Source organism: Hevea brasiliensis, chromosome 12, assembly GCF_030052815.1.
Source record: "Hevea brasiliensis isolate MT/VB/25A 57/8 chromosome 12, ASM3005281v1, whole genome shotgun sequence".
Taxonomy (NCBI): Eukaryota; Viridiplantae; Streptophyta; class Magnoliopsida; order Malpighiales; family Euphorbiaceae; genus Hevea; species Hevea brasiliensis.
The window spans coordinates 1,293,954-1,317,382 of NC_079504.1; the positions used below are offsets into that span (position 1 = coordinate 1,293,954).

Genomic DNA, 23,429 nt, shown 5'->3' on the forward strand with positions numbered 1-23,429 from the left:
TTAATAATAAATAAATATAAATGTGTGAATGAATCTCAGAAAATTATAATCATATTTTTTTTTGAAATTATAATAATTATAATTATTTACATATTAACATATGATTGATTTATGTTTATATGAAATAAAATAATTTAAAACAAAAAAGGATTATTGTATAATTTCTCCCGACATCTCTTCCAGAAAAAGGCCAAAAAATCAACCAATCAAAAGACTACAACTAGGATCACATATCCAAGTGGACGTTGCCGACACGAGAAATGCCAAGCATCACGCGGGTAAAGATTTTATTTCGGTTTCAAGCCGTTGTGAAGACCCAGTGGTTCGTTAAACGTAAACATTGGCCGCAAGAATAAATGCTCCTTTATTACTCTTACACATCAAAGAGGGCGAGGTAGGAGGGGATAAGTGTTGATTTAACATGGCCTCTACAGCGCTTTTGTTTCCCAGCACAGCTTTGCTTTCGTGATTTTGTATTGCCTTTCGGCTTCTGGTACTGGGTTTGGTTTTCTTTTGGGCCGTGCATAGGAGCTAGTGGATTGATTTTAGTGGGGTTCCTGAGGGAGATTGCAATTTGCAGATGGGTATTCTGAGTAGTATACTGGGTTTTTTTGGGTTTGGAGTGGGAACTTCAATTGGGATTGTGATCGGGTACTACATGTTTATCTACTTTCAGCCAACTGATGTCAAGGTCTATTTTCCATTTCTCTTTTTTACTCTCTTTATATTCAGATCATTGTGTTTGATTTACAGTTTGTTTGACTCAGTTGTTGCTTTCTAGATTTCCTTGTTTGGACGACAATGAGTGTTTGCCAATTTTGTTTATGTACAGCAGCTAGATAACGATAACAAGTAGGAAAATTGATAGGGCCATTTCAAGCTCTCGTAGTATGTAGAGATGGATTTAGCTTTGCTGTACTATTTATGGTCAATTATACTGTACCTTATGGGCCAATTTGAACTTGGAGTAGTATTTAATTGGATTAGGAGACTCCAATACTTGAAAGCCAAAACAGAATATGTGGGAATAATTGGTCTAGCATTCATATGCTGAATGGACTTGATGGTTGGTTTAGTTTTTTTAAACCTTCGATTATCACTATTGCATTGTTATATGCAGAAACATATGAAACAAATTAGACATGAAGCTACAGGTATACAAATGTTCGCGTACTGAAATTTGAATGTGAACGGAGTGGCATTTTGTCACGCCATCTCAATTAAAATATTGTATATTTTCTGAATTTATGACTTATATATATATATATATATATATACCATAAACATATATATATATACCATAAACTTTTTTCGTGATATATTAACATCTACTTTTCTTCTTTTTTTTTTTTTTTGTATCAATGGTCCATTTGAATGAATAGGTGTAAATTTGAAATGAAGGTGGATTTGAATTTGTTTTATAATAAAAGTAGGTGAAACATCAATAGCATCAGTGGATATTTCAAATGCATCTACTCAAATTGGATGATTTCATTTCATATGTTCTCATATCCTCTGTTTACTGAATTCTTCAGGATCCTGTAATTCGTCCTTTGGTTGAGCAAGACTCAAAAACTTTGCAACGATTGCTTCCAGAAATACCCCTTTGGGTGAAAAATCCAGATTATGATCGAGTATGTTATTGCTATTGTATTTTGCCTTTTCACTGTTTGTATATGTTTGGTCCTGAATGCATTTTACAGGTTTTAGAAGTTAGAATAAGCTTTTCATAGAGTTGTTTTCTTCTGGTGAAGGTTGACTGGCTTAACAAATTTATTGAAACCATGTGGCCTTACTTGGATACGGTATGTAGTAGACTGATGCTTGGATCTCGTGCTGTGGCTACTGTTTCTGTTTGTTCACCAATTTGTCTTTATGTACATTGCGTTAATGCCTCAGTTTTTTAGGCAATTTGCAAGACAGCAAGGACTATAGCAAAACCCATTATTGCTGAGCAAATCCCAAAATACAAAATTGATTCTGTTGAATTTGAAGAACTTACCTTGGGCTCCTTACCGCCAACTTTTCAAGGTTAAGTTGCTCTCTCTCTTTCTCTCTCTCTCTCACACACACACACACCCAGCCACCCACCCCACGTGGGGAAAACTCAGCATTAGAAAGTAACGATTGCAATCTTGTTGCTGATTTTTGTTGCCATTATAAATTTGAAGGCTATCTGTGGTCAGACACAGATTTGGAACATTGGTTACTTTGTGTCTTCCTTCAAATTGTTTATCTGTTGTGATTTTTTGAACAGTTCTGATTGTATGTTTAATTTTATACCAGGAATGAAAGTTTATATCACTGATGAGAAGGAGCTGATCATTGAACCATCTATGAAGTGGGCTGGGAATCCAAACATTATTATTGCAGTTAAAGCATTTGGTTTGAGAGCCACAGTTCAGGTATTTGATTCTTGTAACTGTTCTGTTAATGAAAACAGAAAATTTTACTAGTTAGAGTTAACTTCTTGGTGTTCAATGACTAGGTCTCATGCATGAAAGAATTGACTTTTTTGTGTTCAGTGACTATGTTGCGCACATGAAAGGAGACACTTTGACTCTTTGAGACTCTCACTCTCTCACACACACACCCACACAAGTGTACATGCGTTAACAAATGATTAATGAAAGCAAAATGTGAGAGAAGGTGTTATCTAGTTCACATCTCCAAGGAGTATTAACTTCTTCAGGGTATTTCAGGTGGTTGATTTGCAAGTATTTGCTGCTCCACGCATCACCCTAAAGCCTCTGGTTCCTGCCTTTCCCTGTTTTGCCAATATATTTGTCTCTCTAATGGAAAAGGTATGTGCTAATTGTAAAAGCTTATTGTTGTGTAGCACATTTTTAAGTTACAAAGGTTGTGGTTTGTTATAGTTATGTATGAAGCGTGCTGGGGTTGCTACTATTATTTTGTTCTGATAACGTACACACCTTCACAACGGATGCATCTTAGCAGGAGAATGATTTTAACTAATAATTTTTTTTGTATTAGGTCACCAAAACTGTATTCTACTATTATTTTGCTCTTTGTTTTCATGTGTCAGATCATGTAAATTATATGAAATGTCTATAATTTACACTTTTTGTAGTATCTGTAGTGTGAAATACAATCTCTTTGATTCTGCAGCCCCATGTTGACTTTGGATTGAAATTGCTTGGAGCAGATGCCATGTCTATTCCTGGCCTATACAGATTCGTGCAGGTGATCATTACTTCAAGTGTTTTCATTTTTCACAATTATTTATTTTGCTATGTTGCAAAAATTGGAATGAATGCATTTCCTGGCAGACCCATCCCTTAGCTAGTCCATGTTTCTAAGTACTGTACTCGGGCTTCATTTTGAGAAGTGCTACTTCAAAACCCTCCACCCTGTAACAGAGTTTTTTATTTGGGTTCCTTAATTTTACCTCAATTTTTCTTGCTTTAGGAGCTTATTAAAGATCAAGTTGCGAATATGTATTTATGGCCAAAAGCCCTACAAGTACCAGTCCTGGATCCTGCAAAGTAAGTGTGTTTTCTCTCCTCTGCTTTAGGTCTTGACACCAATCCTTTCACTGGGACTGGCTAATTGTTCCTAAAACTTGACAGAGCTACAAAGCGACCTGTTGGGATTCTCACTGTGAAGGTTGTGAGGGCAATGAAGCTTAAAAAGAAAGATCTTCTTGGGGCATCAGACCCTTATGTGAAACTGAAGCTCACTGAAGAGAAGCTCCCTTCAAAGAAAACAACTGTGAAGTACAAAAACTTGAACCCTGAATGGAATGAGGAATTTAACATTGTTGTGAAAGACCCAGAATCCCAAGCCTTAGAGATTATTGTTTATGACTGGGAACAGGTATTTTTTTTAAGAATTTCTTCACCACAATGTCCTTACTCCATTACAAGCCAATGCTTAATGAATTATATTTTTACCCATTAAGTAAGAAAAAAACATGTATGGTTTAGAATAGGCCACGGTCTCTCATGTCAGAGAGTTGCTGGTGTAAAGTACCGTTTCTGTTTACCTTTCCTTTTGTGCCATCTCTGTTTTTCTAAAGCTTTCTGTTTCCTTTTGTGTAGGTTGGCAAACATGACAAGATGGGCATGAATGTTGTTCCATTGAAAGAGCTTACCCCTGATGAGCCAAAAGTTATGACACTTAATCTGCTAAAAAATATGGACCCAAATGATGCTGAAAATGAGAAACAACGCGGGCAGCTTATAGTGGAACTGGAATACAAACCTTTCAAGGAAGACAATATACCTACTGATATTGAAGATCCAAATGCTGTAGAAAAGGCTCCTGAAGGAACGCCTGCTGGGGGTGGTTTGTTTGTGGTTATTGTACACGAAGCTCAAGATGTTGAAGGAAAGCACCATACAAATCCTTATGTGCGGTTACTGTTCCGAGGGGAGGAGAGAAAAACTAAGGTAATGCAATAACCCATGTAAGAATGAAGCTTACATGACCAAATTGCAGATGCAACTTTTCACATTTTGATGGTGCAGACTCAGGTTCTATTAGTGTAGCTGTTTTTAGCTAATAAGTTGCCGTAACCTCCAATTATGATACTAATATATGATTTCAACTCATAAGAAATTGCTTTGATACCATGGAAAGAGCATCTTTCATCTTTCAACTAATGATCCAATTTTGCATTTGGTACAGCTTGTGAAAAAAAACAGAGATCCAAGATGGGAAGAGGAGTTTCAGTTCATGCTAGAGGAACCGCCCACAAATGATAGACTTCATGTGGAAGTTGTTAGTGCCTCCTCAAGGATGGGTCTCCTCCATCCCAAGGTAATATACACATTGCCTTTACAATAAAATGGCCTAGATATGGTAAAAGATTGTGGCAGATCAGTAATTGAACCTATAATAACAACTGCTAAGCCATAATCTCAAACTAGTTGAGACAGCAATTGAACCTACATGAAGTTAAAATCATTTTGGTTTCTCTTGAAATTTGAGATGAGTCTCTCTCCTTTTATACTAGCATTATAAAGTTTACTTATATTTTGTGTTTTCTGTCTCAATAAAAATTCTTAATCAGGAAAATTTGGGTTATGTGGATATAAACTTAGCTGATGTCGTTAACAACAAGAGAATCAACGAGAAATACCACCTCATTGATTCAAGGAATGGCCGGATTCAAATTGAGCTACAATGGAGAACATCTTAAACAGGTTCCATTTTGGTATGTATTTCAAGTGGAAAACATTCTATTGTGTCTTCTGCATTGTGTTTTCTGGATCAACTCTGTGATTCACTAATAACTAGAATCCTGTAAATTAAAGCTTGCTGACATCTTTTGCAAGGGTTCAGTAAAATTCAGTAGCATTTTCTCCGCAAAAGAAACTTCTCATCTGTTTTCGATAGGATTAACCTCTTCTGAGATTGAAAAATATTTTCCCACCTTTTCCATTTAGTTCCAGTTCAATGTAAATACTAAGAGACGTTTCCTCTCCTCGGTTTTAGCAATTAATTTGCTCCATTACTACTCAATCCACAAAGGATTTAGGCCTGCCAAACAATCCCTTCTCCAACCAGAGTCTGGCTTCCCCCTCTTCACAAGGGATAAAGAAGATTAATTGCGATGCCTCCTTCGTGAATGCTAGTAGATGGCCAGAGAAGCAGTTGTTATGAGAGACCATAATACAAAATTGATAAATGGGATATTGAAAAAGATCATGGTTTCATTAGCAGAAGTGGCTGAAGCATCGGCTATACAGTGATTTGGCAACTGAAAGAGATGATGAAAATTTTCTCAAAAGCTTCGTCCCCTCAGCCCCTATGGGAAATAGCAACTCTTATTTCTGATGTAAAGGTTCTCCTTTAAAATTTTGAAGGTTCCTGGCTCACAACAGCTTGCAGGAGGCTGGAGCTTCCCTGTTCCCACAGCTAAACAACAATATAGCCAAGCTATGACCTTTCTTTCACATATGGTGACATGGGCCAGCAATTGGTGCAAGTCGAAAGTTGAAACCAGCTTAAAACGAATGGAAATAGGCCACAAGACTTGAAGCTTGAGGGTCCTTGACCAGTAAAAGTGAGGCCACAGAAAGGCTCAGTTTACAATTATAGATGTGACATGTGGCCCAACTAGCGCACACCATTTGATTGAAGGGGAATGGTTTGGTTGGACATTATTGAAAGCCAATTAATTATTAGATATATAGGAGTATTAAAAAATAATATTTGTTTTTATAAAAAAGTTGATTCATTTTATAATATAAAGAGTAAGTTTTATATAATTATGAGAAATAACACATATATACTGAATGCACTTAATAATTTCTCTTGAAAGCCGGACTTCCATCATCAACAACTGCTCCCATTTCCCAATCCAACCAAAAAGCCCATTGGCTGTTACCTTATCATATACAACCCATATATTTTCACACCAACAGTTAAATATGAATAATTTTGTTTATTTGATTTCAGTCATAAAATTAAAAATTCACCTTTCAGAAAAAAAGCGATTCCAGTTGCGAAATGGCTGGCTTATCCCTAAAACTAGAATCATGCTATGAGACAATGAACTAACCTAAGAATCTTTGACCTAATGAGGTTTTCTCTTCCTTAAACAGCATTTTGTTGTGATATAAAGTGTTAAAAGTGGTGTGTGTGTGTATATAATACTCAAAATAAAGAACCCAACCTTAGGTTTGGATTGGTTGTTCAGTTTAAAGGCCATACACGAATCGATCCTGTAGAATGTCAATGAAGTAAAAGCAGGCATTTTGAACTAAACATAGACCCCTAGATATTCTCCCATGGAGCCCTATATACATGGCACTTGTAGATTTCAAAGTCCAAGGGATTCTCCTCCATTCACTGGATATAATAGAATAACCACAATTATCCAAAATAGGTGTTTATTTTTTGTAAAAGCAGAGAGGTATCTTTATTCTCTAGTCACCTACTCAGGCTTTTAGATTAGTCTAAAAATTAAGAATTCTCCACTAAGACTGATATATATATTAGGAGAATAGGAACAAGTTCTTCAAGCAATTAAGTAAAATATTATTAGAATAAATGCATGTCTTCTTTCCCACAAGCATATAATTAAGGATCAGCAACTCAAAAAGCAGAAGAAAATGCATTATATATATCAAAGTCCACGGTGCCCTTAGGTGTCAGTGATGACAACCTAGTCTTTCAGTGATCGAACAACTAAAGACACTAGGTGTTGGATCGTGCATGAGGTGCAGTGTGGGATACAAAAACTCATGCACTTCCCCACCTTCTTTCTTTTTTCCTTTCTTGACTTTTTGTTTATTCTTTCAAGAATGATATTGCGAGTCTTTGATTCGTGTTTGATGACCTAGCCTCCAACTCCCCTTATTGAACAGCAAGCGTAGAAATATCGCCACCTTCTTTTTCTATCATAACCTCTGAAAGACAGGAAGAAAGAGCCATTGAGAGAAGGATGAAAATGAGAGCTTCACTCGCTTTTATTCTCATCCTTCTGCTGCTTGCAGCTGCTTGCTCTGGGTACAGTGATTTTGAAATGCTATTGAAGCTGAAAACCTCCATGCTCGGACCATATGGTCGTGGCTTGGAGGACTGGATGCTCTCGCCGTCTTCCTCTGCTCACTGCTCCTTCTCCGGAGTTACTTGCAATGAGGATTCACGGGTTGTGTCTCTCAATCTCTCATCTCATTGCCTTCTCTCCGGTTTCATTCCTCCAGAAATTGGGCTCTTGAACAAGCTCGTCAACCTCACTCTCTCTTCACACAATCTCTCTGGAAGGCTCCCTTTGGAAATGGCTGAGCTCACTTCTCTTAGGATTTTCAACATTTCCAATAATGTCTTCGTTGGCGATTTCCCTCGAGAGATCACGCTTGGTATGACTCAGCTTGAGATCCTTGACATTTACAACAATAACTTCTACGGTCCATTGCCGCTGGACCTCGTGCACCTGAAGAATCTCAAGCATCTTCATCTTGGCGGGAACTACTTTTCAGGCTCGATACCGGAGTCATACTCGGAGATTCAGAGTTTAGAGTACTTGGGCTTGAATGGAAATGAACTCTCCGGCAAGGTCCCTTCAAGCTTGGCTAAGTTAAAGAATCTTAGGAACTTGTACGTTGGATACTATAGCACTTACGAAGGAGGTATTCCACAGGATTTTGGGTCGTTGAGTTCGCTTGAAGTTCTTGACATGGCTTCCTGTAATCTTACAGGCGAGATTCCTCCAAGCTTAGGCAAATTAAAGCGCCTGCATTCCTTGTTTCTTCAAATGAATAGTCTCTCGGGTTTTATCCCTCCTGAACTCTCCAGTTTAATTGGCTTGAAATCTCTTGATCTTTCGAATAATGGCCTCACTGGAGAGATACCAGAGAGCTTTTCAGAATTGAAGAACATTACCCTAATCCATCTGTTTAATAACAACATGTATGGTCAAATTCCGGAATTTATTGGCGATTTTCCAAATCTTGAGGTGCTTCATGCATGGGGAAACAACTTCACGTTTGAGCTCCCGAAAAATCTTGGCCGAAACGGGAAACTGAAGATGCTGGACGTGTCTTTCAATCATCTGACGGGTCTGATTCCTCGGGATTTATGCAAAGGAGGGAAATTGCAGGAGTTGATTCTCATGGATAATTTCTTCCTTGGGTCGCTTCCTGAGGAATTTGGCCGGTGCAAGTCCTTGTCCAAAATCCTAATCAAGAATAACCTCCTGACAGGGACTATCCCTGCTGGAATATTTAATCTGCCGTTGGTGACGGTGGTTGAGTTGAATGACAACTACTTCTCTGGAGAACTCCCTTCTGAAATGTCAGGAAATAAAGTCGGGCTGTTGACGATTTCTAACAATCGAATAACCGGAAAAATCCCACCGGCGTTTGGGAAATTGCATAATTTACAAATTTTGTCGCTTGGTGTCAACAGATTTTCTGGCGAAATTCCTAGCCAAATCTTCAATCTCAAGTACCTCACCACAATCAACATCAGCAGAAACAACCTGAGCGGTGAAATCTCACCTTCAATTACCCAGTGCGCTTCTCTAACGTCAGTTGATTTCAGTCGAAACAGGCTCCAAGGCCAGATTCCAAAAGGAATGGCAAAACTGAAGGATTTGAGTATCCTCAACATCTCTCAAAATCAGCTTACCGGCCAAATACCTGGCGACATTCGGTACATGCAGAGCCTCACAACTCTCGATTTCACCTACAACAATCTACAGGGCAGAATTCCAGCAGGAGGGCAGTTTCTGGTGTTCAATGAAAGCTCCTTCGCAGGAAACCCCAGTTTATGTGCACCACGCCAAGCTTCTTGCCCATCTCTCGTAAGTATGCTTCGAGGTTCAAGTCATGGCCACACAGCGTCGTTCAGCACGTCGAAGCTAATAATCACAGACATTGGACTTGTCATTGCTTTAATGCTAATAATCATGATGGTTTATAAAATGAGGAAGAAAATGCTCGAGAAATCAAGGGCTTGGAAGCTAACCGCATTCCAACGGCTTGATTTCAAAGCAGAGGACGTGCTGGAATGCTTAAAAGAAGAGAACATCATAGGCAAAGGTGGTGCTGGGATCTTCTACCATGGATCCATGCCGGATGGTGTTGAGGTAGCAATCAAACTACTGGGGGGCAGAGAAAGCGGAATAAGCGACCATGGCTTCTCTGCCGAGATTCAAACTCTTGGACGAATCAGGCACCGATATATCGTGAGGCTTCTGGGTTACATATCGAACAAGGATACGAATTTATTATTATACCAGTACATGCCTAACGGGAGCTTAAGGGAACTGTTGCATGGACCCAGGGGAGGGCATTTGGAGTGGGAGACGAGGTACAGAATCGCCGTTGAGGCGGCGAAGGGGCTTTGTCATCTTCACCATGATTGCTCACCTCCGATACTACACAGGGATGTGAAGTCCAACAATATCTTGCTTGATTCAGACTTTGAAGCTCATGTGGCAGGCTTTAGGCAGGCCATGTTCCTGCAGGAAGCTGGTGCATCGGAGTTGATGTCCTCCACTGTTGGATCCTATGGTTACATCGCACCAGGTTTGCTACGTTTATTTGTATCATTTAATAGTTTACTACAGATCCTGTGAACAGAAGAGCTACGAGCCTTTCCATTTTTCATACCATCTCCATCTGACAATGTTCATGTGTTTCATTGAATTTTTTTGATGTGGACTGTTCACTGTTGTGTGCAACAGAATACGCTTACACTCTTAGGGTTGACGAGAAAAGCGATGTGTACAGTTTCGGTGTGGTGCTGCTGGAACTAATAACAGGGAGAAAGCCAGTGAAGGAGTTTGGAGATGGAGTGGACATAGTGAGATGGGTGAGGAAAACTACATCAGAAGTCTCTCAACCGTCGGATGCAGCTTCAGTATTGACAATTGTGGACTCTAGGCTTATTGGGTACCCACTAACAGGGGTGATTCGTCTGTTTAAGATTGCTATGTTGTGCGTTGAGGATGACAGCTCTGCTAGGCCTACCATGAGGGAAATTGTTCATATGCTTACGAATCCTCCCTAGGGTGCCCCAAGCCTCCGCACTCTTTAAGCCTGTGAACGATATGTTTGTAGCAATAAAGCAAACAAATAGTAGTAAGCTTGTGAAATTTAAAGATTGCTCTCGTGTATTAGTTTACCATGGATTGAGGCTTGAAAATAGTTTTTATGGCTCTAAATGAAATTATTGTTGTAATTATTATTGAAATTTTATTCTTTAAATATGTTAATTAGATATATTAAAATTTGATTTTAAATTAAATTTAATATATTTTGATTATAAGAACTTCATAATAATATAATTTTTTTTCTCAAATATTTTTCTAACAATATTTAAAATAATGATTTAATAAAAACTTTTTTGCTTAGAATTTCAATACAAACAAATATGACCATAAATTGATGTTAACCTATTAAAGTTGGAAGTGAAAAAAAAATCTTTTTTTTTTAAATATTATTTTAAACGTGCTTAAAAAAATAATTTAAAAACATATAATTATTTTAAAATTTTTATAAATTAAAATATATTTATATTAATTTCTAATATTAATATATTTAATATAATATTTTTCTAAAAGTAGTTCTGATAATAACATCAAACAAACCTAATTGATCATGAAGATATGAATGAAGAAACATTTGTTTTCGAATGCTTAGCCAAATAAATTATTCTCTCCTCAAATCTGTTGAGCTCAGTAAAAGTTTTGGGTAATTAATCATTAACTATTTCACTAGATGTTAAAACAATTTTACAGGAAATAAAAGGATCGACTCATCCATTCATGTTAATTGATATGCTCTTCATTTATTTTGTGAAAAATAGTTTATATATAAAAAATATTTTTATAAAATTTATTTTAAAATAAAATATTTTTTATAAAAATATTTTTTTATTATTTTATTATGATATTAAATTAATGATACATATTTATTTATATTTTAATAAAATTATCAAAATTTAAAAAATTATTTTCATTAAAAATAATTTAATTATTTATTTATTATTTTTTTAGTGCTCTAAATACTAAAATATGAAAAAATATTTTATAAGAACATACCTTGAAATATAAAAATTCAATCAATTAAATTATTCAAATTGATAAAGTGAATAAATTGTTCAAAATTTTGGACTGTTTACATTTTATAATTTGCTATTTAAAATTTATAAAATATTATAAATTAATTTATTTTCATGCTTAATTTATACTCTTATTCATCCATATCTTTGTTTTTCTCTATAATAAATAAAATTTAATTACAAATTAAAATTAAAAAATCAATAATATATTTTTCTCTCTTTCAATTTCATTATCAAAATCAACAAATTCAATATATATTCAATAATAAAAACATTTTTTCTGAAAAATATTTTTTATATTTTTTGAAAAAAAAAATGAATTTTCCTATTACTTTTTATAAAAATTTTAAAAAATTTTATCTAATAATGTTGCAATTTAGAATTCAATTAAAAGTTCGATTTTTCATATGCATCTGCTACGTACTGTATGATTTGAGGCAAATTGATATTTTATCAATTTTAATAGTTTAATTCAGCTAATTTTTAATTTAAATTTAATTAAAATTTGTTATGAAAATAATAATTTTATATTTTTACTGTACACAATTAAAAGATTTTTTTATTTAAAAGTCTTTCAATTTTAAATTTTTTAAGTTGAGAAGTTCTAATATAATATCAAAAGAGCGTTCAATTTAAAAATTCAAACTCGGGTGCTCTAAAAATAGATTTATATATCTATCATCAAACTCACAAAAGATCCAATTTACTACAACTCTCATCAAGACTAATCATAAAATCAACTCACCACTTGTAATATAGCTTCAAATGAGATGAATGCCGATCTAAAAATTAGGGATTATCTTTCGTTTGAGATTGTGGATGGAGAAATGGGAGTGAAGAGTTGTGGCGATGAGGCGGAGGTGGTGGTGGTGACGGGGGAGGTCAGTGGGAGTAATGGAGGTGGTGCCAGGTGGGTGAGGAAATGGAAATATTCTGTTATCGTATTATGGCCCCTCATTTATAGTTCCATCCCTTGTTCAAAAGTGTCTGGCTTCCCCCTCCATCCTCAAGGGGCAAAGAAGATTAATTGTGATAATTCCTTTGTGGATGTTAGTCAATGGGCAGAGTAACAGTTGTTGTGAGAGACCATAATGCGAAAGAGATAAATGAAAGGATTGAAAAGATCATTCCTGGCTCACTGCAGCTCGCTGAGTGCCAAGCTATAACCTTTCTTTCGCATGTGGTGACATGGGCCAGCAATTGGATGCAAGTCGAAAGTTGAACCAGTAAAAGGAATGGAAATGGGCTACAGAATTGGTTCTTGAGGGCCATTGACCAGTAAAAGTGAGGCCAGAGAAAGACTCATTTTACAACTATTTATGTGACATGTCGCCCACTGGTGCACAGTGCACATCATTTGATTGAGAGGGATTTTTCGTATCATTGCTTCGAAGCCAGGCTTCCATCGTCCTTTAGCCCCTCCCATTTCCGAATGCAATCTAAAAGCCCTTTGCTATATCAATCTTAGGCAGATTTTTCATTATGATATATGATAATTTATTTAAATTATTTAATTGCCATGAAAGAAAAAAAAGTGATATGGGTGGATTTTCCCTCTCCTATTTGACTCTATGTATATGATGATTATGCATTTTTTGTTTCATAGGACACTGAAAAAGTAAAAGCTCAATCCTGAAATTTGCTAGGTGAGTTACATACTTCTAGTCACTTAAACTTGATTATGTGTTTTTTCATAGTTTTAATAGAATATATTATATTAAAAATTCTTTTTTTTAAATTAATAATTCTCTAAGTATGTCTATATAAATTATAGTTTATTTAATAATTACCCTCTTAATATAATAATAAGTAATCATTATAATTATATAAATTACAATTTTATTATTATTATTATTCCCGCATGCATGATATCACTAATGACAAATGATGTCAACATTACATGGAGTATAAATAAATTACAAAGATCATTAGCTTAAAGATATAATTTAGAAAAAGAGTTTTTGTTATTTTTTTCAGGTCGAGTCTTTTGTGAGTGTAGAGAAATGATAGGAGCCATAAGATGGCCAGAGCAAATTATTATAAACTCCACTTCTAATTATTTTAAACTCCTTCAAAGCAGTTCTATTGCAATTGAAACTCATGTAAAATAATATGAAACAAAATCAAAATATAGCATTTTGAAGTCATATCTAACGTTATTTCTTTCTAAAAGTTCACATGCAAGACTGTCCAAACATCACACTTGAAATTTTGAAGAGGAAGAGGAAAATGAGATGGAGATGAGTTGTTGCGAGAAGAAGTGTAGTGTTGCCTACTGGCGAAGAAGTGTTGTGAGAAGAAGTGTATTGCTATGAAAGAAGTGTACTGCTGTTGGAAGACATGGAAGAAAAAATATAATATTTTTGAAGAAAATGTGAAAAAATTAAAATAAAAGAGAAGAATGAAAGTATTAGGTCTGTGATTTATATATGTATTGAAATACAAAACGATGTAGTTTTAAAATATATAGATAATCAATTCGAATCAAATTGTTTAAATTTTTTTTTTAACAAACTAACAATCGAACCAAGCTGTCACACCTTACTTTCCATAAGGCATAATATGATCCCGTAGTACACCTAATGAATTACTGTACTTCGCCTACCGGTAACCTATTAAATATACTATAAGTGATTTTGAAACAATTTGTAACACCCCTAATTTTTAAATTTATTATTTTATGGATAAATATTAATATTTTACTTTATTTAAATTTTATGAAATTATTTGAAATTTTTCAGGTTTTAGAAATCGGGTTCGATTTTCCAAAAATATAAACTTTGATGATTTTTAAAAATTAATTTAAAGACTACGTGGCAAAACTAAAAATATAATTAGAGTCTACGAATTTTTCTGAGTTTTCTATAATTTTTTCGAAAATTTTGAGCCTTATTTTCGGTCTCAAAGCAAAGTAAAAATTTAAAATTTTGTATCCTGAATCGACCGGCCTAATCAAACCGGACCGAATCGGACTGACCGAATCGGGTCGGCTCCTATTTCTTCTTCTTCTTCTCTTCCCGCGCGCGTTCTCCTCTCTCTCTCTCTCTCTCTCCTCTCACCTCCCCTCGCCGACCAGCCGCCTCCCCACCTCGCCGGCGCGCCACCCCAGCCTCTTCCAACCGCCGGCCGCTGCATGGAAAGCCAGGAAACGTCGCACGAAGCGAGGCGACGTACAGCGCGCTGCTTCATCTTCCCGGCTGAAATTCGGCCGATCCGGCCACCATTTGGGCTGGGTCTTGTGTCAAACACCATATACACCTCGAGAGCTTTCCATAGACACCAAGAACACCAAAATCCATCGAGCGGTTTGTCCAATTTTTGTCCGAGAAGTTTTAGCTCATTTTGATTTTTGGGAAAGATTTCTCGCAAACCGTGAACACCACGAGAAAATCGAGAGTACCAGAGCGCTCCACTCGTCGAGAGCTTTGCGGGAATATAAATTTCAAAATTTTCCTACACTGTTTTTTGGTGGGTCCCACGAAACTTCGTAGTATTTTTCTGAGCATTAAATGAGCTTAGAAAATTTCGTAAAATTTATGTACCAACCCCCGTATTGTGGGCTTCGTGTCGGTATCTTCAATTTGCGGAAATTCAACAATTGTCCGGATCTGTGAATCTCTTGCCAGACAGACCGGCTACTGAAAAAGTCTCCGAATTGGATCGAGATTTTGGCTACCCCACCATTTCAGACGTTCCGAGCGCGTTCCCGAAGTCGGAATTGGCATAGGTAAACCCGAACCTTACTTTTTCGTAATTTCTAGTACTTAAATGGGATTAAAAATCTATAAAATATTCGTGGTAGCTCAGAAAATTATGATTCTTTTTGCATTAGTTTAGTAATATTGCTAAGGACCGCAAGGCAAAGTTTTAGAATTTTTAGAGCTTGTTTGGGTAGTTTTTGCAAAAAGAGTCATTATAAGGACTAAATTAAAAATTTACATATTGTGATGGATGACTGTTTGGATGGGCCCAGGAGGGGCTATGTGATATGATTGAGTTGTGAGTATATGATTTGTGAATATAGAAGTGCGTTTTGAGCCCTTTTGCAGGTTGGATAGGTCATAGGTATAGGGGAGACTCTGCCGGATTTTCGGCACGACTTAGGATGTATTTGGTCTTTTATTGGTTTGTATTGAGTCAATTGTATTAAATAATTATAATATAATTGTCAGATGAGCCAGGACAGCCTTCTTTCTCCTCCCAGCCGCCACAGTGACTGCTGTCAAGTTTGTGAATAAAATATTAATTTTAATTGTAATTTCGATATTATTATATGTTCAAGCATGCCCATGTATCACTTATATGTATATATCTATGTAGTTAAATTCTAGGCACGTTTTATGTTGCAATCACAACTGTTAAAGTGTCATGTATGTTGTTGTGGTAATTTGGAGTAGTGTGCATGCGTTGACGTGCGTGTGATGTAGTGTTGGCTATGGACAGGACGGGTAGACACGGCTTGAGATCTTCGCTAGGACCCGGTCCTTCGGGGGTAGTCATGGCTTGAGTTCTTCGCTAGGACTCCGATTTGGTTTATTAAGCGAAAGTCTAGCTTGAGTTCTTCACTAGCACAGGTTGGATTTAAGAGAGTTGTATAGGGGATCAGCTCCCATATATTATGATTGATATTACTGGGTGTGTGAGTGCTCTAAATTTACCTTTTTGCTCTTATGATGTGAAAATATTGCTGATATTGCATTTCACTCTACAGGGTGCATTAGCTTTAGATAGTTATAGAGATTATGGTTAAAATTGATATTTTACTCTCTGAGTCGAACGCTCACTCCTGTTCAATATTTTTCCAGCCCACAGGAGGATATTTTTTAGGTTAACCTGCTTTTCTCCCTCGCAGGTCGTTTATTAATGTTTGTATAAACCTGTTAACTCTAGAATTTTCGCATGTGTTAGAAATAATTATTTGATTTGGGTCTGTAATATAAATTGTTATTTTGGACCTGTAAACTTATTATTTTATGCATGTTGATGGACTGGATGAGGGAGCTGAGCTCCCATTTATTTTTATGACATTTGAGTATGTGGAGGGTGAGCTGAGCTCCCCAATTGATTACATATTGTGTTTACAGGTCGGGTGAGTCAAAAACTCCCCATTAAAAGGTCCATTTTATGGCCGGACTCTGTGTGGTTGAATTCTTGAAATTGGGCCCAAATGGGCCTTAGAATTGGGATAAGGAATAGTTAGGCTTACTACCGGTCTCGGGGGCTTTAGGCTGGCCAAGGTCCTAACCAGTCCGGCCCATAGGTTGGGTCGTGACATAATTTTTCGTCACGGCCCAACTTATGGGCCGGATCGGCACTAGGACCTGGGCCAGCTTAAAGCCCCCGAGGCCCGTAGTAAGCCTAACTATTCCTCAAATCCATAACCAGGCCCACAATTTAGGCCTAATATGCATATAAAATAATTTAAATCAAACTGTTATATTTTCATTTCGGGCCAACTTAGCCCATAAATTTTCAGAAACTAAAATCAGGGGAGCCCAGCTCAACCCTATTACCTCATTTACAAACGGTTTAAATACCATACAAATCTTCATTTATTAATCTCAAAAATTTAAATTAACACAATTTCTAACAAGGTCCACACTATTACTAACACATGCGGAGTTCTAGATTTTAAATCTAGAAAAGATAGTAAAACAATTAAATAATCGACGCTAAACCTGCGAGGAATGAAACAGGTTGCTCTGTAAAATAACTCCTCCTGTGGCCTGGAAAAATATTGAATAGGAGTGAGCGTTTGACTCAAAGAGTAAAATATCAATTTTAACCATAATCTCTATAACTATCTAAGGCTAATGCACCCTGTAGAGTGAAATGGAACATCAACAACAATTGCACATCATAACATCAAAAAGGTAATTTGGAGCACTCACACACCCAGTAATATCAATCATAATATATGGGAGCTGATCACCTATACAACTCTCTTAAATCCAACCTGGTGCCAGCGAAGAACTCAAGCCGGACTTTCGCTTAATAAACCAAATCGGGGTCCCAGCGAAGAACTCAAGCCGTGACTACCCCCGAAGGATCAGGTCCCAGCGAAGATCTCAAGCCGTGTCTACCCGTCCTATCCATAGTCCACACCACATCACACGCATGCTAACGCACGCACACTGCTCTAAATTACCACAACAACATTTATGGCACTTTAACAGTTGTGAATGCAACATAAAACGTGCCTAGAGTTTAACTACATAGATACATACATATAAGTGATGCATGGGCATGCTTAAACATATAATAATATCGAAATTACAATTAAAATTAATATTTTACTCACAGTACACCGATGACTATTGTGGCTACTGGATGTAGAAAAATAGCTGACCTCGATCACCTAATAATTAAATTATAAATTTATTAGTACTAAGTTAAGATAAAACTCTAAAGAGGCAATAGACAGCCTAATTCACGCCGGAAATCCGGCAGAGTTTCCCCTATACCTGGGACCTACCCAACCTGCAAAAGGCTCAAATAACACTTTTAAATTCTCAATTTCGACAACCACATCTCATCAATATCACATGGCCCCTCCTGGGCCCTCCAAATCAGACAATACTCAAAATCTTAAAAATTACATTTTAGTCCCTATAATTGACATTTTTCATAAATCCGCTCAAACAAGCTCTAAAAATTCTAAAATTTTGTCCCGCGGTCCTTAATAATATTATAAGGCTATTGCAAAATGAATTATAATTTTCTAATCACCCATGAATATTTTATTCAAGAATTTTACTCGATTCCATAAGTTTCCAACATCTAACATATTCTTAATTCAACCTAATTAAATATTCACATATTTAAACCTCCATCCTCAAGCTTCAACCAATTATATAAAATTTAATTATCTTAATTTCAAATAATCTTATATGCCCATATGCTAAAAATTTAACTAAATTCCATCTATATTTTTTCCAAAATATTCTACAATCACTCAAAAATTCAACAAATACCATAGAATATCTCCAAATAATTTTACTTTCATCATATATTTTTCTTAGAATTTTTCTCCAATTTTTCCTGTTTAAGAAACACTGTATTTATGCTCCACAGACAGAGAAATAATAAAAATTGTCTTACCCGAAGTTTATCAATGTCTCAAAAATTTCAAAAATTTATGAGGAAGCCTTTGGAAGTTGAATCATCTTCATAGCCCCGAGCCATCACGAACCATCACAAGACGGTGGCCGCGCCGATTCGGCGACATTTGCCGGATCTGATCATACCACCATGTTCCTCTCCTCTTTCTCAGTCCATAGGTGGTCTCGGATCGTCGATCCAACGGTCCGATGTCGTAGATCTGATGAAAAATCTTGAAAAACCTGAAACTTCTCTCCTCCATATCTCACTCATCCGACCTCCATTTGCTGCAAAATTGGTATCAAAAGAAAGCTCTCGGAACAAGCTTTCCAATGCCACCTGAATCGCCTCGATCGGACGTCGGATGAAGCCGGAATCGCGCTGGAAAGCCACTACCCACTGTGCGCGCGTTTTCTCTCTCTCCTCCCTCGCTTGCCGCCGTTTCTGGTGGCTCTTGGCGTCGCCAGAGGTTCGCCGGCCAGGTGGGGAGCTGCTCAAGAGGTCGCCGGCCGGTCACCGGAAAAAGAAAGAAGAAGAAGAGAGGGAAGGAGAGGGAGAGAAGAGAAAATGGGGAGGGGGGGTTCCTCCTCCCATTTTTCTTTTGAAATTATTATTTTTTTTTTCTTGGTTGTTACATTCTTCCCCCCTTAAGAAAAATTCGTCCTCGAATTTTCGAATAAACAAATGATAAAGAAAAGAAGATTATTAGAACAGGTGCAATCATTACTCCTCTAGCTATGCAGAGATTGGTAAAACATTTATTCTTCAAACTCTTCGTATATTATATATGATATTCTACCGCTCTCTGATTCTACTATAGTATCCTATTTGTCATCTTCTCTTTCTAGAGATGCTCTTATCTCTTGGCTATTCACTGACCATTCTTCTGACATCTCAGGTATTCATTATAACTCTATTACTCTCGACTTGATCTCTGATAACTTTAATTAACTTTGGCGCTTACCTCACTTTTATTACGCCCTAACGTGTCTCTTATTGACTTCAGTCCTCATCCCTTTGTTTCAATAATCACTGTTTCCCCAAAACATGACTTATTTTCCTTATCTTAAGGCATCCTATGAGTAGCTTTCCTGTAGCACCTAATCTAGGCGTCTTGTTCGAAATCTTCACTCTTCTTATGACCTCAGTGGTCAATACCTATAAATCTTCTCACTCCCATGATACTTCAAATTTTTAATCTCTTGTGTCATTACCAAGGTACTTAGACCAACCTCTATCCATCTTATGTAACTAGTCAGGTAGAGTCTCCTCCAGGGGCCAAGTGTATCATTTATCAACATTGGAAAGTAAACTGGGTCCCTCCTTCTAGTTAACAAAAGTGTTTATATTCCCTGACAACTCAATCCAATGCGACTTTATCAATTCTCACTCCTTCTCTGGAATGGAAATATCTAGACTTCTTTCTATAGCTTCTCAACATGTGGCCTACTTCTGACACATTGGCACTCAGATCGAGGCTCTACTACTCCTTTAATCTATCATCTCATAATAACTTGTTTTAAACATCTCTTAGTGTGTTCCTAGCATACCTATTCCTCCTTATCCTCCTCATTATAACTAGCTATACCGTGCTTTCTTCCTATCCTTTGGATCTTATCTACTTCCTTTTCCTATTTTTGCTATTGTTGATAACCTTTCAACCTACTGTACTTATTCCTAAATCTTAATCCTATTTCACCCTTACACCTTTTTCCTTCAATGATGTTCATCCCATTATCAACTTTAACTTTCATCTTATTTCTGAGTCTTATCTTGATTACTAGTTCTATTACTCCGGGAATTCTAACCTTACGATTTACTCCTACCAGCACATTCTTCACCTTATGTAACACTTGTAGTTAACCATAGAAAATTTTTCTTGTATCCCCTTTTCCAACTTAACTATCAGAACATTATCATTCCCCACCAGCCTCAATAGGAAATTGCTCATCCTAGATGGATAGGAGCCCTTGAAACTATGAGTTCCATCTGAACTAACACTGCTGTGGGAAATGTGTGCCATGCCTTAATTCTAAACAAAATACTTTATGTGTTCATTCTCCTTAATATAATCACATATACTGCCTATAGCTTTCCAAATTTCAGCCTCAACTTTTTCCATTAGAAACAATTTCATCTATTGAAACTCATCCATAAATAGTACTTCCTCTAGCTCATAGTTTAAAACAGTTGCAAGCCTTGGTAGCTAACTCCATTTGACTCCTGTCACTATTCTGATCGTCCTTTCATACTTAACACTAGGTACGTACTTACTGTCATTCTCATATCAGGAAATTATGTATGAATTGGTGCCTACCAAACTCTCAATTAACTAGGTCTCCTTGACTCAGTCTCCATTCCTTATATAACCTTTTAGAACCAAAAGCACAAGCTAAACTTGAAAAGAAAGAAAAATACTCTTATATTCAACTACGCTCGATTGTCCATATAATAATGTTTAACCTATGTTTCTTGGTTTTTCTCTTCAAATTTCATCATCTCTTAGCACAATTGTGCTCTACCTATAAGGTATCATCTGCATAAACCCTTTACCATACCATCGTTCTTCCTGACATAATATTTTATAATTTATTAACTTTACTTACACTCAACCTGTAATTCATATCTATCATCGTTTATATTGTGCCCTTAACTTTTGTTGATTCCTGAAAGATTTCTCTTACTAATAGATTCTTCCAACACTAATTCCACCCTTATCTATGGTCATCAATTTGATCCTTGAACTTTCTAGTGATTTATAACCACCCAGACTTGTCACTTCTCGTTCTACCGCTACTGTTGTTCTGTCGTTATTACTTCACTGCAAAGTGATTCGGTTGATCACACTAAAAACGTTTGCCTAACATTCATAACAAACCTCTAACTACCTTCTCATTATCTCAAAAGTCTAGCCTAAAGCCTATGTGTCATTATCTATAATTCTTTCCACTCATCATACCTATTCGATCCCTTAGATTAACTTTTATTCAACTTACTACTTACTAACTTCTTTTTCTCTGCCTAATTAGATAATCCGCAATACCACTACACACCTTCTAGCTTTTGCTCATTATTATTGTATTCCTCGCCTAATCTTCTTGAAACTGTTAACAAGTTAAAAGAATCTTGCCCCATTACTATCCATTTCATTTTAGAAATAGAGAATAAATAAAGTATGATCCAATCATGTAACTCCAAGCTCTATATTTTAGCCCCTGGCACTACTTCAACTACATCATGCTATGAGTATCACATTACTAGATTCCATATCTCCATCACTATTCTCACTAATGTGGTCCCATTTTGGGTTTTCCATCCTTGTCATTCACCTTACAAGAATAACACTTAGCCTACCCTATATCTCAACTTTATTCCTTTTATTATGCGCTCTTCAGGTTGTCCTTCCGTTTATTTCCTTTGTCTTACCCAAAATAGAACTTGACTATTCTATCCCTGGTTCCATTCTTCTTCCTAACATGACAGCTGTACTTGCTAACTATATCTTTCAGAGTCTCTACCACGTTATCATATGTCTGTGCTACTCAAATTTGGTCCTTTGACCACTCTAGCTAGTACTTCCACTGGCATTTAGATTATATTGCATCTGCAATCAATTGTCCAATCTTTCATTCTGCACTTTCTCTATCCATTGGCCTTCTGTGATTTATCTTCGCTAATTTATTACTCTTAACACTATTATAATTAGATTATACTATTGTTTGGAATAATATGAAGTTAGAAAGGAACTCAGGAAATTGCAGTCATACCTTTATCGTATGATTTCTACTCTTATCCTTTAGCTTACATAATACCCTTACTACTTCGAGAACTGATTCTGCAGTAATTTAATTTATTTATTATTATTATTATTATTTTCCATGTTTACTCAATTAGCCAAAACTTAAGATTCCGGGAACCCAAACCCGTCATCCAATTCAAAGGATTTACATCCATCGTGATCTGATTATATAGGATTCCTATAATAGAACTTGTATCCTCTGCAGGATACCCGAGCCAACTACTCTCTACCACACTCTACAGTCCCATCTGGGGCACTATTATCAGTAATAACTTTCGATCCCTTCTGAAAAGATAGGACTATACTTTAACTTGCTGCAACAAAGGTACTACATTTACCACCTTGCCTAAACCATGTCAAATCAATGACTCTCCTATCATATTATGGCTCTGTGAATCTTCAATTCACAATTTTGACCTTCCCTCGGTAGTAGGGTTGTACTTTATTCCATACTGATACACACAAGGTATACTATTCTCACTAAGCTATAAGCAAAATGTTTGTCATACTGCAAAAACGATCCAAAATTCCATGCTAAAGACTAGATGATCTCACTCTATAAGTGTCACCTTTACTTTGCAATTAATCCGAAACCTCTGGTCTGATGGCAACTCTTTATGTGACTCTAGCTCATGCTAGGGTAACTGAGTCACTGACTCTAGTTATCACCCAACTGTGACCTTTCAATACTCTAACTCTAGACCCTTAACCAGGAGTTCCCAACTCCTCTGCAGATATAGAACTCTGTTCTGGCATAACTGTACCAAAACAGAGGCCATCCGTAAACACCCTCATTATGGAGCATCACGGGGATGCATGCAACTCTACACAATAATCTCATATCGGTATTGTAATCTGCAGCTTACAGAGTAGACATCGAGAACATTGTATAGTTACTACGATACGTCCCGACAGATTAGGTTTCCTAATCTTTTATCTCTCTTGAATCTACTATTATCATAAACTTACTCTGACTGGGTCATCCATT

The 23,429-nt window shown here is 36.5% G+C and overlaps 2 protein-coding genes across 6 annotated transcripts; both read left to right on the forward strand.

Moving 5' to 3' along the window:
• Positions 1-323: 323 nt before the first annotated feature.
• On the forward strand, positions 324-10,662 carry LOC110655896 (synaptotagmin-2). 5 transcript variants are annotated; one of them, XM_021812380.2, is made up of 13 exons: positions 324-691; positions 1,536-1,634; positions 1,755-1,805; positions 1,908-2,031; positions 2,287-2,405; positions 2,703-2,804; positions 3,130-3,204; positions 3,430-3,506; positions 3,591-3,837; positions 4,062-4,412; positions 4,651-4,782; positions 5,036-5,179; positions 8,881-10,662. In XM_021812380.2, exons 1-12 carry the CDS (start codon positions 581-583, stop codon positions 5,162-5,164), a joined length of 1,617 nt encoding a protein of 538 aa, XP_021668072.2. In that variant the 5' UTR covers positions 324-580; the 3' UTR covers positions 5,165-5,179; positions 8,881-10,662. The 5 variants fall into 5 exon arrangements, with proteins under 5 accessions (XP_021668072.2, XP_021668075.2, XP_021668073.2 ...); XM_021812383.2 differs by lacking the exons at positions 324-691; positions 8,881-10,662 and adding an exon at positions 1,388-1,429 and having other exon boundaries at positions 1,900-2,031; positions 5,036-5,340; XM_021812381.2 differs by lacking the exons at positions 324-691; positions 8,881-10,662 and adding an exon at positions 1,388-1,429 and having other exon boundaries at positions 5,036-5,340.
• Positions 6,290-10,662, forward strand: LOC110655895 (receptor protein kinase CLAVATA1). The gene is made up of 2 exons (XM_021812379.2): positions 6,290-10,004; positions 10,163-10,662. The coding sequence occupies exons 1-2, from the start codon at positions 7,415-7,417 to the stop codon at positions 10,486-10,488; spliced, it is 2,916 nt and encodes a 971-aa protein (XP_021668071.2). The 5' UTR covers positions 6,290-7,414; the 3' UTR covers positions 10,489-10,662.
• Positions 10,663-23,429: the final 12,767 nt, after the last annotated feature.

What these genes read in the sequence shown, in the direction of transcription:
- LOC110655896 (XM_021812380.2), top strand. Translation starts at nt 581, where the DNA reads ATGGGTATTCTGAGTAGTATACTGGGTTTTTTTGGGTTTGGAGTGGGA. An exon ending in CTTACCGCCAACTTTTCAAG is followed by an intron (nt 2,032 to 2,286) that starts GTTAAGTTGCTC and finishes ATTTTATACCAG; the next exon opens with GAATGAAAGTTTATATCACT. An exon ending in CCAGTCCTGGATCCTGCAAA is followed by an intron (nt 3,507 to 3,590) that starts GTAAGTGTGTTT and finishes AAAACTTGACAG; the next exon opens with AGCTACAAAGCGACCTGTTG.
- LOC110655895 (XM_021812379.2), top strand. Translation starts at nt 7,415, where the DNA reads ATGAAAATGAGAGCTTCACTCGCTTTTATTCTCATCCTTCTGCTGCTT. An exon ending in CTATGGTTACATCGCACCAG is followed by an intron (nt 10,005 to 10,162) that starts GTTTGCTACGTT and finishes TGTGTGCAACAG; the next exon opens with AATACGCTTACACTCTTAGG.